Source organism: Aristolochia californica, unplaced genomic scaffold (genome assembly GCF_029961685.1).
Source record: "Aristolochia californica isolate CCGP_79_NKW_82.1479 unplaced genomic scaffold, dmAriCali1.0.hap1 SCAF_16, whole genome shotgun sequence".
Taxonomy (NCBI): domain Eukaryota; kingdom Viridiplantae; phylum Streptophyta; class Magnoliopsida; order Piperales; family Aristolochiaceae; genus Aristolochia; species Aristolochia californica.
Genome location: NW_027181837.1, coordinates 21,403,197 through 21,421,222, shown reverse-complemented (window position 1 = coordinate 21,421,222; position 18,026 = coordinate 21,403,197). Strand labels below are relative to the sequence as shown.

General features: G+C 35.7%; 1 protein-coding gene across 1 annotated transcript; it reads left to right on the top strand.

Annotated features, from left to right (window-relative positions):
• The first annotated feature begins 1,035 nt into the window (after positions 1 to 1,035).
• LOC137952832 (probable LRR receptor-like serine/threonine-protein kinase At1g56140) lies at positions 1,036 to 17,892 on the top strand. Its single transcript, XM_068799906.1, has 24 exons — positions 1,036 to 1,281; positions 1,727 to 1,913; positions 5,002 to 5,073; positions 5,380 to 5,451; positions 5,588 to 5,659; positions 8,564 to 8,635; positions 10,103 to 10,174; positions 10,264 to 10,335; positions 10,913 to 10,984; positions 11,072 to 11,146; positions 11,235 to 11,306; positions 11,398 to 11,469; positions 11,546 to 11,611; positions 11,715 to 11,780; positions 11,988 to 12,032; positions 13,817 to 13,881; positions 14,262 to 14,635; positions 14,732 to 14,930; positions 15,020 to 15,175; positions 15,699 to 15,817; positions 15,918 to 16,128; positions 16,767 to 16,995; positions 17,105 to 17,255; positions 17,352 to 17,892. The coding sequence occupies exons 1-24, from the start codon at positions 1,170 to 1,172 to the stop codon at positions 17,736 to 17,738; spliced, it is 3,090 nt and encodes a 1,029-aa protein (XP_068656007.1). The 5' UTR covers positions 1,036 to 1,169; the 3' UTR covers positions 17,739 to 17,892.
• Positions 17,893 to 18,026: the final 134 nt, after the last annotated feature.

Below are 18,026 nucleotides of genomic sequence, written 5' to 3'. Positions count from 1 at the left end.
TTATTATTCTTTTCTAAAATATAAAAAATGAATGTCTTAACAAATATTTAAACATAAAATTGTTATGTAATTTGTTCAAGGGGCATAATTTATACTACCCCTCAAACTTAAAGAGTCCCACTCAGGGTTTCTAAATTTGGATCAAGGTCAAATTTAAATGTTATATGGATAATTTAGACAAACACCTCCATTTTATTGTTAAAATTTGATTAGAAAAAACTCAAACGAACATCTTCATCAATGAATACATAATTATAGAATAATAAGAAATTCAATTTTAAGTAATTCAATTCAAAATTCAGTATTAAACTAAAAATTTGGGTATATTAAGTTTATATAGACTTAAGTCCATTTTTTGTCCTCCCTAAAATAGATCAAATAATATTCTTATAAATAGAGCATTTTTTTTATAAAAAATAGGTACAAGGAAGGTTGGTGGGACTTCCTCTCTATTACTCGTTTCTTATCAATGCATTTATAATTGTTATTTATTTATTTATTTATTTATTATTCATAAATATAAATAATAATATTACTGTAAATATAATGAATCAAATTATTATAAAAATTATAGAGCTGAGTCCATCTGGATAGACCTAATTTTATTTTAATCATTAAATTTTAAAAATTAAATAACTTCAAACTTGATGTCTCATGCATGCATATGTCGTTTTTGGCAAATTTGAATCTATGCCTCCTCCCCTCCTGTTATTATTATCATTAAATATATTATTAGCATGTCAAGGCCGCCATTGACAAGTATAAAATCATCAAGTTGCTGCCCGCATTCCAGACGATTACAGGTATTAGATGGCCTCAGCCTTTCCAAAGTTCCAAAGAGATCAGAACCCACATTAAAGAGCAAGTATCCAATTGTCAATTTTTCCGGTATCGGGAAGACCAAGACCAGAAATGTCGGCCGTACGTATCCCTGTGGCTGTCGTCGTCGAGCGAGGAAGCTCACCTCTTTGAGATAACCCGGATGAGCCAATGGGGATTTGTTTTATTGTTATAGGAATGGCTTTATGGGTCGACCGAATTATTCAGTCAATAGACGCCAGCAGCCTTTGACTTACCCTGCAGACCCGCTGCTGCCGTTTTCCTTAAAGAGCGCGGAATTGGTTGTTGCTTTGATTCCGCTAATCCGTCTGCAGTTATCGAAGGCAGAGATGAGATTTTCACGGAAACGGCCGCCTCCCCCGACCTTCCTTCTCTGCTCTGCTCTTCTCCTTGTTTGCTTTGTTGGGAGATGCCGATCGCAGACAACGAACGCTGGAGACGGTAATTACTGATTAAAGCCTCTGTAACTTTTGTTTTTTTTTTCGAGTGTCGGGAGGTTGAGAGTGGAAGAAAATTAAACTGGTAGTATGGTAGATAGGGACGATGGAAGTTTTCCTTCTTTTGATTTTTCAGGTGAATAATTCTGAGGGTTTGAAGAATTTGAAATTTAAAAAACATAAAATTATCCCAGCTCCATATCTGTTCCTCTCTCCAAATTGTATTGAACGGAAATTGAATCAGTAAAGTTGAGAGTTACAGCTCGTGAAACGAGCTTCTCCTCCAAATATTTAGCTGCTGCGGTCGTTATAATTAACTAGTTGGTCGTTCTAGAGGCCGCTTTTGTTTTTTAATGGAAGAAGCCATGAAATGGATCATCTGGATGGGAGTGGCTAGTTTGTATTGGAAGTGAATTTACTGACACGATGTGACTTGGTGCAATTTGCAGCGAGGGTTGTGAACTACGCGTTTCAAGTATGGGGGCTTTCGGCACCCTCCGGGACGTGGAATGTCAGCGGCGACATCTGCACCGGCACCGCCATCGGCCCACTCGATATTCAGGACAATAGCGTCAACCCCGCGGTCAAATGCGACTGTTCTGTGGACAACAGTACCGGATGTCGCGTCACCCACATGTAAGTTCCCGCTCCGGTCAGCTCCGGTCCAAATTCTTCACGGTTTATGGGTAGTGCGGCCCACGGGCCTCGGATGAGGCCCATTGCTGGTTTTGTCTTTTTATGAGTTTCCTTTTAGTTGGTCTGATGGCCCTGATTGTCTACATAATACATACAGTCCAGCTTCAAAGTATGAAGCGTCGTAATTCCCTCTGAAGCTTGATGTGGCATGTGATCAGCTTGTGCCAAATAGGAAAGGATGATGCCCAATAGAAAATTTTCTGTTTGACTAAATTTTTCTTGTGTTTGTGTCATTTTTTGGGATGGAAAAATTTTACACTTGACTTCTCTTGATTCTACTTCCTTTTAAAAAATATTAAAAAGGATAGGAAAATGAGTTTCCTATTGTTCTAATTGGAAAATATTCGAAAAATAAATCAAGAAGCTCAAAAGTGATTCTTGATCACTTCTAACTTTAACCTTATTTATTATAAGTTTTTGATGGTTCTTGATCACGTACTACTAACTTCTACCTTCTTTTTCGTAATGTTTAGTAGTGTTGATCATTTAATTCTAACTTCATAAGAAAATATTTTATTTCTATAGTAAACTTGAGCAGTATGATTAATTTTCTTGTTGTCTCTTATTGTGGCACAAATGCAAGAAACCAAGCAAAGGAAATTTTTCCATTTGGAAAAAGAAAAAATAATTTTTCCGTTGTTTTGTTTTCCTATGGCAGCACAAACAGTCTCTAAGAGTCTAAAACACAAATCGATTATCTTGTTTAAAAGATTCAATTCTAATAAGATAAATTTCTTTTTTGGGCTGTGGAAACAGTTGGAGCAGGAATCTGCTGAAATGAGATTTTTCATACTTCAAAAACTCTATTCACAGGAATGGTCCCGTGAATAAGTGGAATGGTTCCTTCAATGGGTGTCTGAAGTATAAGAAAGTTTTGTTTCAGCAGAACCCATTTGAAATCGGTGTACCCAGAAGATTGCATCTTTCCACTTTTCAGTTAGTATCAGATACCAGAAAAATATCAGAACTTTTGACAACGCAAAGATGGGTTTTCAACCCCATCATTATGTATAAAGTGGATCACATGAATCTGTTTCAAAACAAAGATGTTTTCAATTAATTGTTGCCAGTAGTTGAAACTAAGGATTATATGATGTATGATCATGGTAAAAGAGGATCAAGGGATGAAAAGAAGAAGAAGAGTTGTGGAGAGAAGGTTTTAGGAGGAGAAGAGGAAGAGTGACGAATTTGGAGAAAAAATGAGGAAAAATAGGGTAATGGACTTGATCCAACCTCCCCCTTAAGGTATATTTATAGATGATTCAAGTACAATATTACAAGTATACCCTTCACCTTAGTAAAAGTGAAGAAAAGAAAGATCATAAACTAATTACATCAATGACACTCCAACTTATTCATATCTTCCAACATTGCCCCTCAAGTTGGGAGGTAATAGCTGTGATCCCAGTATGAAACAAATAAAATAGATGTAGTAGTAATGATCTCTTCCATCACGATGTCCCAAGGATAAGTACGAAACTGGACACAAACTCTCAAAAGGTAGAACATGTGATAAAACTTAAGTCGAAACCAACTTCAAAGGATTTCAAAGAAAAAAAGTGATAATAATCACTAAAGTGGGTAATGCCTGTCATTCACAAGACGACGATAAAAAACCCAAGGGTACCAATAAAAAGTCTCAATGGACTTAAAAATCACCCACATATATAAAAGGGACCAACCAAAGCAATGCACCAAAAAGGTTTGGCCAAAGGGGGTAAAAAGAGTCAAATAAAGGATGGAAAGGCTGCCAAATAATAAAAAGGTAATGGGAAATCAATAGGAAGAAAATAGGCTTAAAGATCTTTCTTTTGATATATAATTCTCTATATAAAGTCTCGTTCTTGATGGCATAAAATAGCTCGAAAAAAATATGAAGTTTTCTACTGTTGTACGAAACTTTTCTGCTGCTTCAAATGTCGATTTCTCTTTCTAGAAAAATCTGATTTAAACAATTTTTTTTAGTTGGAAACTAGACTCAAATATCTTTCCAACGATATATAATTTGCTATATGAAACATTCAGTAAGAGAGTTAAAAATCCAATGAAAAACATGAATTGGGAAAGAGGACTAAAGGAAAAATGAGAAACTCCTCTTGTTTTTTTTTTGTTTTTTTTTTTCTTCTTCCTCCCCTTCTTCTCCATTTTCTTCTCCTTTTCCATCTCATATTTTCCCCCGCTCTGATACCATGTTGAAACTTAGGATTCCATGATGTATAATCATGGTAAAAAAGGATTAAGGGATGAGAAGAAGAAGAAGAATTGTGGAAAGAATGTTTTAGGAGGAGAAGAGGAAGAGTGACAAATTTGGAGAAAAGAGAAGGAAGAATAGGTTAATGGACTTGATCCAAACCCTCCCCCTTAAGATATATTTATAGATGATACAAGCACAATTTTACAAGTATACCGTAAGAGTGAAGAAAAGACAAAAATCATAAACTAATTACATCAATGACACTCCAACTTATTCATATATTCCAACAATAACATTGACCCAAGTAATTCACCTGACCATGGCCCATTCCTGTGTCCGTTTCTTTTGGAGTAGTTAATTTTCAAATACCTCGGAAAATCTTTAGCGACAGAACATGTTTGGACATTAGTGACGATCTTTTACTTCAATAGATAAAAAAAGGTGGACCGACACTACTCTAACCCAAAAGGTTGAATTGAAAACTGCATAAAACATCTATGAGAAATTTCATATGGTTTTCTCCCATTTGATGGTGCATGTTCATGCATAAGCTATATGAATAAAACTATTTTTGTTAAAATTTGATGAATGTTTTGTTCAGCTAATCCTGTAGTGCTAACAAACTGTTGTTAATGTGACAAATGAAGATGGATAGCTGGCCTTGTTTAAGACCTTCCATGTCCTAAGTTGGATACCCAGGCACAAGTATTTTTAAGTATTTTGTATATTCTGATGCAATGTCTGCTTTTACTATCGTCTTAAAACATTATTTCTTAACCTTATTTATGGTTTGGTACCTTATTTATGGTTTGCTGTTTTTAATGTTTCGTTCAGCAAGGCACAAGAGGTGGACGCTCAGGGGTTCATTCCAGAAGAGCTGGGAAATCTGACTTATCTCATCGACCTGTATGAATTCCTTTGCCATGCAAGTTCTTTGTTAAATGTACAAGATATTCACTTCATCCGGTTCAGTTGATGTGGGAGAGTTTAAAAGCTAATGAAGTGTTAATAATATTGTTCATGCTGTCTGCTTTTTCAAACAAGACCAAATATGTTGTGTTTATCTAACTTTTCTGCTCATAGCTTGGCCTTGTTGTGCTTAATTGCAATGGTTTTTTCCCCAAAGAATCTTGATTTAGATTGTCAACATCATATGTGTGAGAGTCTGAACAGTGGTTTGCCCCTCAAGACATTCATTTTTTCTTCTTTCAGGAATTTGGGTTATAATTTCTTGAGTGGTCCTGTGCCTGCAGTTCTTGGCAATTTAACTCGCATGCAGAAATTGTAAGTTAGTCGACATTTTTTTTAATTTAAATAGAAATGTTTTAACCTTTGCAACATAAAAAGTAGTACTCAATGTTTATTCAAAGCATTATTCTTTTCTATTTTCCTTTAATTAATGTGATCTTACTGTTATCAGGAGCTTAGGAGTCAATAATTTGTCTGGAACCATCCCTAAGGAGCTTGGTAACTTGCGAAGTTTGACTGTGCTGTAAGATTCATTTGTCCTCTATTGTTTATCTTGTAAATTGAGATTTAGTATAGAAGAAAAAGAAGCAAAATAAAGAGGAAACCAACACCTGGAGTTCTGCATCAGGTCAGATTAGGGGTTCTGTTGGTACCCTATCTCTTTTAATTACTTGAGTGATTTTCATACAATGACTGAAATATGCCTCACTTATAGGGCTGGCTGTAGAGCAGGATGAGGGCGAGTTTTTTTAAGAACTTGACCCTGCTATACCTTATCCCCGCCCCTGCCCTGGCCCCTGTCCCTGTCCCTGTCCCTGTGCCAGCCGGCAACAGTTTTGGAAGTACAATCCCATTTCCACCTGGTCATTGTATACTCCAATCCATCCCTATCCCATCGTCATCATTAATTTTTTTGTACCTTTTGTTTCTCCTCTTATACAAATTTTTTTCTTGTGAAAACAGTGACTTCAATTTATAATTTGTCTACTTGTGAGGTCCTAGATAAAAAGGTGGAGTTTTCTTTCAATGTGGAAGTGAAAATGACATCTGACACATTTTTTATCATGACATATTTATCCTTCTTATTTTTCATTATTTCTTATAAAAAATTACTGTCACAGTATATAAATTTTTTAACTTATGATGGTTATAAAGAAACAGAGAATTTTTTGTCGCACAATATCTTATTTTTCTTAATTTGAATAGTTAACTTCTGAAGGATGATAATGGAAAAAAACATTTCTATAAAATTTAGAAAGAATAGATGGACTTTTGCAATACTTTCAAAACAAATTACTTGACATTTTACTCTATTTTCAGCATGTAATTAATTTCTAATCATAATTTCTTGAAGGCATGAAGCTATTAGATGATGTTTATGGTAGGTGCCCTTTTTACTTCACCTTTTCAAGTTTTAACATAATTTCATACTTTGAAAAATATGTAGGACTAAGAAAAAATAAGAAGATAAGAGAGGAGAATGAAGAGAGAAGAGAAAATGGAAGAAGCACCCTTGGTAGAGCTGCATTGATCAGTCTCAAAACTCGAGCCTGATCCCTCTTTTAGTATATCACTTAAGTGATTTTCAGTAAAAAGACAAAAATGCTCTCAAGTACAAATAGACCCATAACTCTCTCTATATACATCAGAATTCAATGTAACTTGAAACACAAATATATGCTAAGTAACCTAAATTTCTGGAATCATATGACACTATATGAGATGGTCAAATGACCAAAATACCCTTGTATCAGTATTTTAACAATATTCTAATACCTGTTAACACTATCCTCCAATTCATTCATAACAACTAAGAACAATCTGATATATATATATATATATATAACCTTCAAGGCAGGCTCATAAAAACGTGCTCCCATGAAAAACCCTCATGGTCTTTTTTTAAAAAAAATTGTTTTTGTCCGCTTGCTGAAATAGTCTCCCCATCCTGGGAGGGTGGGTTAGGTTCCCTATATAAACTGTATCATTGCCATCCCTATTTTCTTTAAGATTTCTAATTAAACGATGTGATAAAACTATCATTATGTGGAATATAAACCCAACCATAAATAAAAACCATGATATCTTAATATACATCTCAACATATTTAATTTAGTATATCTATTGTTTATTGATCTTGAAAATATTCATTTAATATGTCTCGGTTAGTATGGTGATGGACCTTTATGACATTCTTTGAGGAAAGTTCTATCTAAAGAGTGTTTGGTTAGAATGTTGATGAAACTTTATGACATTACTCGGAGAAAGGTATAATACAATATTTTGTGATTCTTGCGTTATAAGGATCTTAGTGTACCTTAATCTTATGATCTTCAGAGATCCGTCTAGTTCTTAAGATAGGTGGGATTTAATTATGCCAAGTGTTGCTTATGATTCCAAATTATCTAGGGAAAAAGTAGAATTCCCTATGGTGGGGTAAATGAATTTTAGGGTGCTCAGGTTTATAGGATGAATGCTGTGCCTTGTTAGGTTTGAAAAGTATGAAAAATTCAAAGATATTGAGAAGAGAGAGAAGTGAAAGAATGTTTGCATCAAATTGGCTTAGGGGTTGGAATTTGAGCCCTAACTCTCTTTGTTTTAGATAACTTCAGAAAAGTTACAGCATTAGATTTACAACAATGTTACATATAAGTGATAGGTTCAATTATACTCCTAAGCATGAATTACTTACTTTTTGACATCTCTTTAAGTAGAGTCTTCTTCTTCAAAGACCTTTTCTAACTATGGTGGAGTTGGTTATATTGTTTGTGAAAATAATATTGGATTATTTCAAAGAAATAATCTCCTTAAGAGGTCCATCTCCCTCCCATGTCAACCTTGATGTTGTATTTTATTATATTATTAAAAATTCTTTTAAAAATTAAATTAACATTTTATGTATATTTTTAAAATAGGTAAAGATAAAATTAATATTAATAATTTTATTTAAAGATGATTCATTCCAAGAAACATACAAGAAAAAAATTTTATTTAAATTTTTCTTCTAAAACTCGTGTTGATTTTAGAGAAAAAAGAAAATTTTAATTAGTGTTTGATAACTAATGATGAGAAAAAGAAATTGTTATTGGGCCTTTGGCTCAATAGTCATTTACCCTACCATAGGATAAGGTCTAGTTTGTGAAATAATGTTTTGTGTAGAGTGGAAAAAATTTATATTTGAAGGATGTTTCGAAAAAAGAATTATAAGTAATGCAACTTATTTTTTGTATGATTTTCTTATGTTAATGGGAGAAATTTTTGGTCACACATCTAACTATGAGTTGGGTAAGTTCGTTTGGATATTGTTTTGATTTTTGTGTCCATAATCGATATGGGTTCAAGAAATCAGGAATCCTCATGAAAATTGTGCTGCCATGTTATTTCTCCAACTAATAAAACTTGCATGCATTTTTCTGTGATTATCCAGGGCTTTTGGCTCAAATAACTTTACTGGTCCTTTGCCTGAAGAACTCGGGAAATTAGTAAATCTCAAGGAACTGTAAGCTTCGTTACTTTTGCATCTATTTTATTACATCTTCATGAGTAAAAGAAATCAATGTACTGATAAGGAACTGGGCTGATGTTTATTTATATTGTGGAGCTAATAAGACCAAAATCAAACTAGTGTGAAAAGGGAAAGTGGAAATGAAACTTCAAACCTTTTATTGTAGGCTATTTGGCATCAACTCCAGAGGCAAATGAAATCCAATTAATTATGGGATCTATATGAAATATTTTCTGATTGCAATTTATTAATATTGGATTGAACCCAATTCTATCCCAAATTGGCTAGTCACTTAGGAGACCTATTGCTTTAGCTTATAAACCAATAACACTTATTAACATTTATCAATGTGGGAATAATTCCCACTCAATACTCCTCATGTCCAAACTTATATATGATGGGTCTAAGACGTGGATAACACACGGAGAACACAAACCCAATGGAGCACACACTCAATGGAATACAAGCTCAACGAATCACACACTAACCAGAGAACAAACCAGCTAAGCCCAAATAGACATCCTGTTCTGATACCACTATTATATCAAGTCCAGTTCCATCCAAAATGACTAGCCACTTAGGAGGCTAATTCTCCATTTTGTGTGCACTTAGGAGGCTAATGGCTCTACCTTATAAACCAATAACACTCCTTAACCCTTATCAATGAGATTGTTCCCACTCAACAATTAATTTACATGTTCCCTTGAGCATTATTTTATCTCCCCTTTTTCCAACATATTCAGGTGCTTATGGCTATTTTTCTGTATCAACAGCTTATCTTGTCAAACTGCTGCTGTTATAGGTGAAAAAAGAAGAAATTGAGATAACATTTTTATATATTGTAGATAGGATTGATCTATGGTTGGTAAATGTGAAAAAGAAGAGATTGAGGAAGAAAGAGTGAAGAAAAGAGAGAATAGAGATGAGGGGAGAGAAAACAAAGCTCACACTCCTTGAAGGCTGAAAAATTCGTCCTCTCTCTTTTATTATTTCATTTAAGCGATTACAAGAGTAAGTTTACAAAAATGCCCCTCGTAGCCACCACTCATATAACTTCATGAACATATATCAAAATTCAACCAAATTTGAACCATAGGTTTCTAATGAGGCATATAGTCTACTACTAACTTCAGAAGTATAAGCTGGTTACTGGAAATGACTAAAATACCGCGGTATATCTTTTAACAGTAAATAACATTTCAGCTTTAGATCCTGTTCTGGACTGATTACAACACATTTCAGGTCCAGATGTTACTGGCTAGTGTACTGTCTTATTTCATTTGGACATTCTTAATGTGGATCTCAACCATCAATATACTTATGTTAACTCTTGAGGGAAAACAGATGGGAAACAACTACCACCAATCCACAGATTTCCTTCTTGGGACACACACGGGACACATTCCTTAATTTGAATCTAGCATGCAAAGGTTTGGTCATCACATATTTCTACTTCAACAGGTACATAGCTGATGCTGGAGTGAGTGGGGAGATTCCTTCAACATTCGCAAGCCTCCGAAACTTAGATACAGCGTAAGGACTCACGTGTATAACCTGAACTGCTCAGTTTTCCCTTTTCATTATTTTACTGCCTGTAAATAACTTGTATTGTTTCATGTCAGGTGGTGTTCAAACAATGCATTCACTGGCAAGATCCCTGATTTCATAGGGAATTGGTCGACACTTAAGTCTTTGTAAGCTAAGCTATCATGAATCTTCTCCTCTTTTTCCAAATATAGAATATAAAGCCAGTTTTCAATACGTAACACATCTCAGTTTACTTAATATATGGGCAATATGAACATTATTACAGTCGTGATAATCACAAGAGGATTTTGTACCAGTCTGGTTTATCCAAGTAATGCTCATCTTGCTTCTCATCTTTACTGAAAAGCAATGCTTACAGACAACCCCCATTAATGAAAGTTGTTTATAGAAGCTTCACAGGAGAACTCATTCATGTGTGCGTATATTATGTGCATATTTCTATTTCTATATGAGGGTGATGTGTGTACTAGTAACTATAGGTAACTCTTCCAGCTATAGGTAACTCTTCCAGCAAGAAATTTTTAATAATGAAAACACTACATGTTTGGTACTCTTCAAAGTGGAAGGTATCATTGAGAATAATAGTCAAAACCTGGATCAAAAAGGTTTCATGCCAAGAAGATCCCTGGAGCTACATGTAGACTTATTCTTGTTCAATATAGTTCAGATCAGTAATGCACTGTAATAAATTCTAAACCTTCTAGTGGCCATATTTTCCTGCAGGAAATTTGAAGCATGTTCATTTGATGGCCCCATACCTTCAAGCTTTGCAAATCTTAACTTAATGACTGATTTGTGAGTAATTGTCTTTATTTTTCCTCAAGGATCTAAATTGGCTGGATTAAATTGCTTTTCAACTGATTATCCAAAAATATTGTGCAGGAGAATAAGTGACGTAACCAAAGGGAATGGGTCTTCACTCGAGTTTATCAGGAACATGAAATCCTTATCTAACCTGTAAGATCATATAAGCTCGGTCTTTTATGGATGCTTATTCAAATCTCATTTTTTTTCATTAAATTAACTATGTTGTTGTTTCTTACAGAATTTTGAGAAACAACAGGATCTCTGGCTCCATTCCAACAGACATTGGAGAGTACCTATCTTTGCAACATCTGTAAGCTGCTTGTCTTGCCTTGACATTATCATAATTTCTGTTGTAATAAATAAGCATATATAAAGAGCCATTATTTGTGTTTCTGCTGTAGGGATTTAAGTTTCAACAATTTAACTGGACAGATTCCTAATGTTCTGATCAATGGAACTACACTGGCTTACTTGTAAGTAATGAACTGACTTGGCACGCCAATAACAATCCAAAATGTTAACTTATTATCTTATCATCTCCATCATCAGGTTTCTTGGAAACAATAGCTTGTCTGGGAGCCTCCCTGCAGTGAAAAGCAGAGAACTTCGTGCTATGTATGTAACCTGGATTGGTTCAAGTTGTTACAGTCCATCTCAATTCTTTCCAGTTGACCATTCTTTGCTTGATAGTGACATTTAGTTTCTTATTCAAATGCAGCGATTTGGCATACAATCAACTGTCAGGAAGCTTCCCATCTTGGGTGTCTGATGAAAACCTAGAACTGTATGTTGAGGGAAAAATAAACTGCTGTTATATTCTATACATTGTCTTTCAATTAAATAATACCTGAAGTACTCTCCTAAGTTATACTAGCATCTCTTTTTCATTATGGTTTCATAAATATCTCATTTAATAAACAATGAAGCTCTATTTGAAACATTCTGTGGCCAACTGATCATGTAATGTGATGAGGATTGAAATCTGTTACAGGAATTTGGTGGCAAACAACTTCGTCCTTGGCAGTTCTAACAGCAGGTGCTTATCATTTATTTTCATTACTATGATTTTCATGCAAAGGGTAAGGGAAAATGTGGATTAATTTCTGACCTACTATATTGCACTGTTGGGGTAGAAATGACTGGATAAAATGCAACTGATTGGAGAATTACAGCATAAATTGCTTCGTTTTCCTAGTGTTTCATGTGTTAGTTTACTTGCCTACATAAAAATAAACTCTTTGCCTTTCAGAAATTCCTAAAGAGCTAACCTGTAGGGGAGGGTTTGGAAGTCATTTGAGAATAACTTCTTTGTTTCATCTGAAAAAAAAAAAAAAAAAAGCTATGGCCTTGTTAGTTGGAATCACTTAAAGAATGTGTTTCAAATAAAACATCTAACTTTTAGTCTCAGTCCACTGTCACAACGTTTTTCATTTGCAATGCCCTCATAAATATAATAGTTATACAGACACTCTTCTGCCATATAGTCATATCTAGATAGTAGTTAACCCAATGAACTAGGATTTTCATTCAGGGCTGTATAATCTCAAATAGAAGCCCATGAATAGGTTACCTTTGAGTTGCCTTCTGTTGGATCTAAGACTATGTTCGTGGACCCTACAGGCTTGTTTACTCAAGTTCTAAGAAACATTATAGCAGCAGCTTCTCACCAGACTTCCTCTTACAAGTTGTAATTTTGGTGTCTTTACATAATTACATAAATCAATTCAACATAGAGTTCAATCATTCCTTTCTTCTTCCTTTGATTTCCTTGTTTGATTTTGCCTTGATCTTCTTCCTTTGATTTCCTTGTTTGATTTTGCCTTGATCTTCTTCCTTGGATTTCCTTGTTTGATTTTGCCTTGATCTTCTTCCTTTGATTGACTAATTTGAGATAATTTGTCTCCTTGATTGATTTGATCATGATTTGTAAAAGATCCTAGAATTAGATGTAGTGGGTATTAAGCACCTAGCCAATACTACCGAAAAGATCGGCCTGTTAGGAGCGGAAGGCATAGATACTTAACCCCAGGACCATAATAGTGGGACCCGCATATGAGAGATTGAAGGGATTGAATACTCTAGAATCATGCATGGGGATGTCCTCTTTTGAGTGGATGAGGTGGACATCACCCTTGCGTGGTTTTGCATGGGTGATTTGTCCCTCTTTGCCTCTTGTGCCACCTTTAAATAAACATGGTCTTCCTTTGTAGTGAAGGGCTTTGTTATAGCTTGGAATAATACATCTTCTTGTACTTGTCTTTGTATGTTCATGTTTCTTTGTTGCTTTTCAACACCTTTACCCCTTCCGACTCTACCTTATATAAGATAACTTTAATCATTCAAGTATTTACTTATTAATGAGTAAAATGCCCTTGAACTTTAACACTCCCCCTCAAGTTAACCACAACTTGTTATAAAAATTAAAGTCACAAATGAATAGGATTTGAACTCACAAATGTACTAGTGTGAAATCCCTTATATTCCCATTGCATGAACACCATGAAAATTTAAATCTTATTCATTTTTTTCCTACCTCTTTTATTAACTTGAATGTTATTGGTCTGATACTGCCATCCAATAGATCTATTACCTTTTATGGATTCTTCCCATTCTTACACAGAAGAATGTAACTCTGTCACTACCATATCACCATTATGAGAAAACTTCTCCCAAAAGTGATAATCTAGTAGGATTTAGATTGTTGTTACTACCTGTGGATGGCTATTGTGATTTTCTGATCTTGTAATTGTTTGTTGATGATTTTCTACAATACGTAAGAATTTCCATTGTGTATCTGTGTTCATAAGTGTCTTTGTTTAGTGTTTTGCCCTCAGGCTTGAATTGTCTTCAGCGCAATTTTCCATGCAACCGAGGTTCACCACGTTGTAAGTCACTTTCTTCTCTTTTAGTTTCTTTATCTTGTCTTCCTTTCTAAGAGATGGTTTTTCCTTTGCATAATATGAGTACATCTTAGATTCTGTGTTGCAGAAGTGCAACAATTTTCTGCATATATTAAATTATAAAATGGTCACTTTTACATCTCCATTACCTAGAAAAAATTCCATACTGAGTTGGCAACTTATGAGTTAACTCTTATACCTAGTAGTTTAAGTCTTCTCTTCTTCGACAGAAGGACATTGATATTTTCTTTTAGCATTAGGGATGCTCTTCAAAGGTTACACCAGTAATTCATCCCTTCATACGGAAAGATATTGGTAGATTTTGGCTTTATTCCAATCTTGAAAGTTGATACCCTTGCTTGCAGATTCTTCATTTGCAATCAAATGTGGCGGCCCCACTATAACATCTACTAGAGGAGTAAGATATGAAGCAGATAATGACCCCCTCGGTCCTGCATCATATTTTGTAAGCGACTCACTAAGGTGGGCAGTCAGTAGCAGTGGAAGGTACATAGAAAACCAGAATGCAACATATACCAAAAACACCTTATCCTTTATCTCAAATACCTTGGACGTAGACATCATGAGAACTGCAAGGGTGTCACCGTCACTAAGGTACTACGGCCTTGGGCTAGAGAATGGAAATTATAGTGTCAATATGCAATTTTCAGAGATTCAAATTGAGAATACAAATAGTTGGAAGAGTACTGGAAGACGGCTTTTTGATGTTTATGTCCAGGTTGGTATGTTGGAGAATTAAAACATTGTACTTTTGCCGGATTTATCTCTGATTGCTGATGTCTAGCTCTCTCTTTTTTTTATTCTCATTTATCAGAATAATCTGGTATTAAAAGATTTTAATATAAAGGAAGAGGCGGGTGGGGTCTCATTCAGAACCGTTTCGAGGACCTTTACTACAAATGTAACTGCAAACCATCTTGACGTACATCTTTTTTGGGCTGGTAAGGGATCCTATGCTACACCGGAAGCTGGGACTTATGGCCCAATGATTTCGTCCATCAGTGTCACCCCAAGTAAGTGTTGATAAAATGGCTTTCCTGTGAATTTCTATAGCAGTCTTCCCCATATCTGTCTAAAACTGGTTCTGTAAACTCGTTTTCAGATTTTGTGCCGACAGTAAGCAATGAACCACCTGGAAAGAAGAACAAAACTGGTTTGATTGTTGGGCTCTCCGTCGGTTTAGGGATTACTGGTTTTCTACTCATACTCACGCTTTTTATTTGGAGAAGAGGAAGGAGGAATATTGATGAGGATGAAGGTACTAATGGTTTTATTTGAAAAATGAGTTATGAGTATGTTTAGGCAAGTTTATAAATCCCGTCCTAGTCACCACCCCCAAAAGGTGATTGAGTCCAACTGAATTCCAGTCAACGTGTTTGAGAACTGGTTGACCTGTTTCTGACATCTGACTGTCATATTTTCAAAAAAACCATCAGGGTGTGATGAGCTTCCCTTCTTCCCGACCCTCTCCGTGAAGAGGCCAAGGAGAATGAAGGCTCTCCCCCTCCATTTTCTTTCTGAAGGTAGGGGAGGGCCCTCCTCACTATCATGTGGAGGTAACCCTCCCCTCCCCCTCTCTGGCAGAGAAAACAGGAGGCAGTCCTTCATGTGACATGACATAAATGCCCCTAGTTCAGTACATATACCCTTATATGTGTGTTCGCCGATTTCCCTATGGACTTGGCCTGGTTGAACCTGGTTCATCCGATCAGGTTTGATCCGGGTTTGATAACATTGTGTTTAAGAGAGTATGATTATAGTTCATTTCTTTTAATCCACAGAGCTTGTCAAGCTACGTTCAAGTTCCCACACATACAGTTATGCTGAACTGAGGGCAGCTACAGAAGACTTCAAGCCTTCCAACAAGCTTGGCGAGGGAGGCTTTGGGCCTGTTTATAGGGTAAGTTACATAAATATTATCTAAAGATTCACAAACTAAATTACGATGAGTTTGAAATAGATAATCTGCTGAAATATTTCATTTTATTTTCATTTTGTAGGGAACTCTTCCAGATGGTAGGGTTGTTGCTGTGAAGGTACTTTCCCTCACATCTCACCAGGGAAAGAGCCAGTTTGTGGCAGAGATTGCAATAATATCTGCAGTACAGCACCGAAACCTTGTGAAGTTGTATGGTTGCTGCATTGAGGCAGAAAAGAGGCTTCTTGTTTATGAATACTTGGAAAACAATAGCCTTGACCAGGCACTTTTTGGTATCTAACTGATCTCTCTTTCTTAAGTAGATTACAATTTAAGTCTGATTAAGCCTCTCAAAGTACATGATCATTCTTTGGTATCTAGTTGATATTGCTTTCTTGAGTAGATTACAATTCAAGTCTCATTAAGCCTCTCTCTAAGTACACGATTATGTAGCTAGTTTTGATAAATTTTAAATAGTTTGATTAGTAATGCTTCAATAGCCAAAAGAAAAAGTAATTTGAGATGATGTGAGCTAAGCATCTGTTTGAGAACTAGAGGTTGTACAACAACAAAATGTAGACAAAGAGATGACCAACTGGTAGTCACATCGTAAAGCAGATAGACGGCTCCATCTTTTAATAATAGTGAACTAATTCTTTCACTTATCCAGCTGGAGTATTTCTTTTGTCTTGTCTTGTACTCTCTCCTTACATGCTTTATTCTTGCTTGATCAGCAGTTTCCTCAGCTGTATATTATGTCAAGATACACAGAAAGAGAAATTACTATCTTGTGAAATTTTCATCTCAATACACCTCTCAAAGCACTCTCTCCTAAAAATAAATCAAGAACAATGCCTTTAATACCTGCATTAGAAAATCCATGGGGACGATTAAATAATATCCTTGTATTTACTTAGTAATTTCCATGCAGGAAAACCATTTCCACTTGACTGGCCAACCCGCTTTGACATATGCTTGGGAACAGCCAGAGGTCTTGCTTATCTTCACGAGGAGTCAAGGCTTCGAATAGTGCACAGGGATGTTAAGGCCAGTAACATTCTCCTTGATGCAGAACTGAAACCCAAAATTTCAGATTTTGGTCTGGCAAAATTGTATGATGATAAGAAAACTCATATCAGTACACGAGTTGCAGGGACAATGTAAGAGATATTAACCCTAGGCAGTATTTTCAAGTCTCTTTGTGTAGCCAGTTATTATTTCCAAATGCTATTCTATCTGTTTAATCCTGATCTTTCTTCTGGAAATTAGAGGATATCTTGCACCAGAGTATGCATTACGTGGACATCTGACGGAAAAGGCTGATGTTTTTGGATTTGGAGTTGTTGCTCTCGAAATTCTTAGTGGAAGGCCAAATGCAGACACAAGCTTGGAGGAGGAAAAGATATATCTCCTAGAATGGGTGAGGCTTAACAAACTACAATTATCTTCTGCAATTACTCTTTCTTCTAGTCACATCTCTAGCTTATCCTTTTTTTCATCTTTGCAAATGTCATAGGCTTGGTATCTTCACGAAAACAACCGTGGATTAGAACTAGTTGATCCAATGTTATCCGAATTTGATGAGCAAGAGGCTTCTCGAGTTCTGGGTGTAGCTCTTTTGTGCACCCAAGCTTCACCTTCTCTACGCCCGCCTATGTCACGTGTGGTGGCCATGTTGACGGGTGATGTTGAAGTGGAAAGTGTTACTACAAGGCCTGGATACTTGACTGATTGGCATTATGACGATACAACTGGTAGTTTACAGTTGGGCTGTGATAGTTCAGTAGTGTCACTCGGAGAAACCCCTAATGATTTCTCGTCCAATGTGAGCTCTAATATTCAAGCTGAAGCTTTACCTTTGACCTCTGAACCTATGTTTCAGGAGATCCGTGGAGGCAGATAATCATTAAGTTGAGAGATCCATCAGGGTATACCTATATTTGGAGGGTACATGTGTATAGATGTGTGAAAGATGTATTCTTGCTTTCATTTTTTTGTTTGTGTATTCTGCTTTTAACGGTGAGAAACAGGTTTGACAACTAAACTGCCTGATTGGGTTGGCTTTTCATCTTTATAAAACAAAAATGTTAAAAGATTGCAAAAGAGGTGAAACCTGAAACTCGAACCCGGGGTTTTTGAGTCGTGTTAGGTCAAGTTTCTCGTGATACCTGACCCCCCAACAAGAATGGGT

Coding starts and splice junctions, on each gene's coding strand:
- LOC137952832 (XM_068799906.1), top strand. CDS start 1,170: ATGAGATTTTCACGGAAACGGCCGCCTCCCCCGACCTTCCTTCTCTGC. Junction 12,033..13,816: donor CTTGGCAGTTCTAACAGCAG/GTGCTTATCATT, acceptor GTCTTTGTTTAG/TGTTTTGCCCTCAGGCTTGA. Junction 14,931..15,019: donor GTCCATCAGTGTCACCCCAA/GTAAGTGTTGAT, acceptor ACTCGTTTTCAG/ATTTTGTGCCGACAGTAAGC.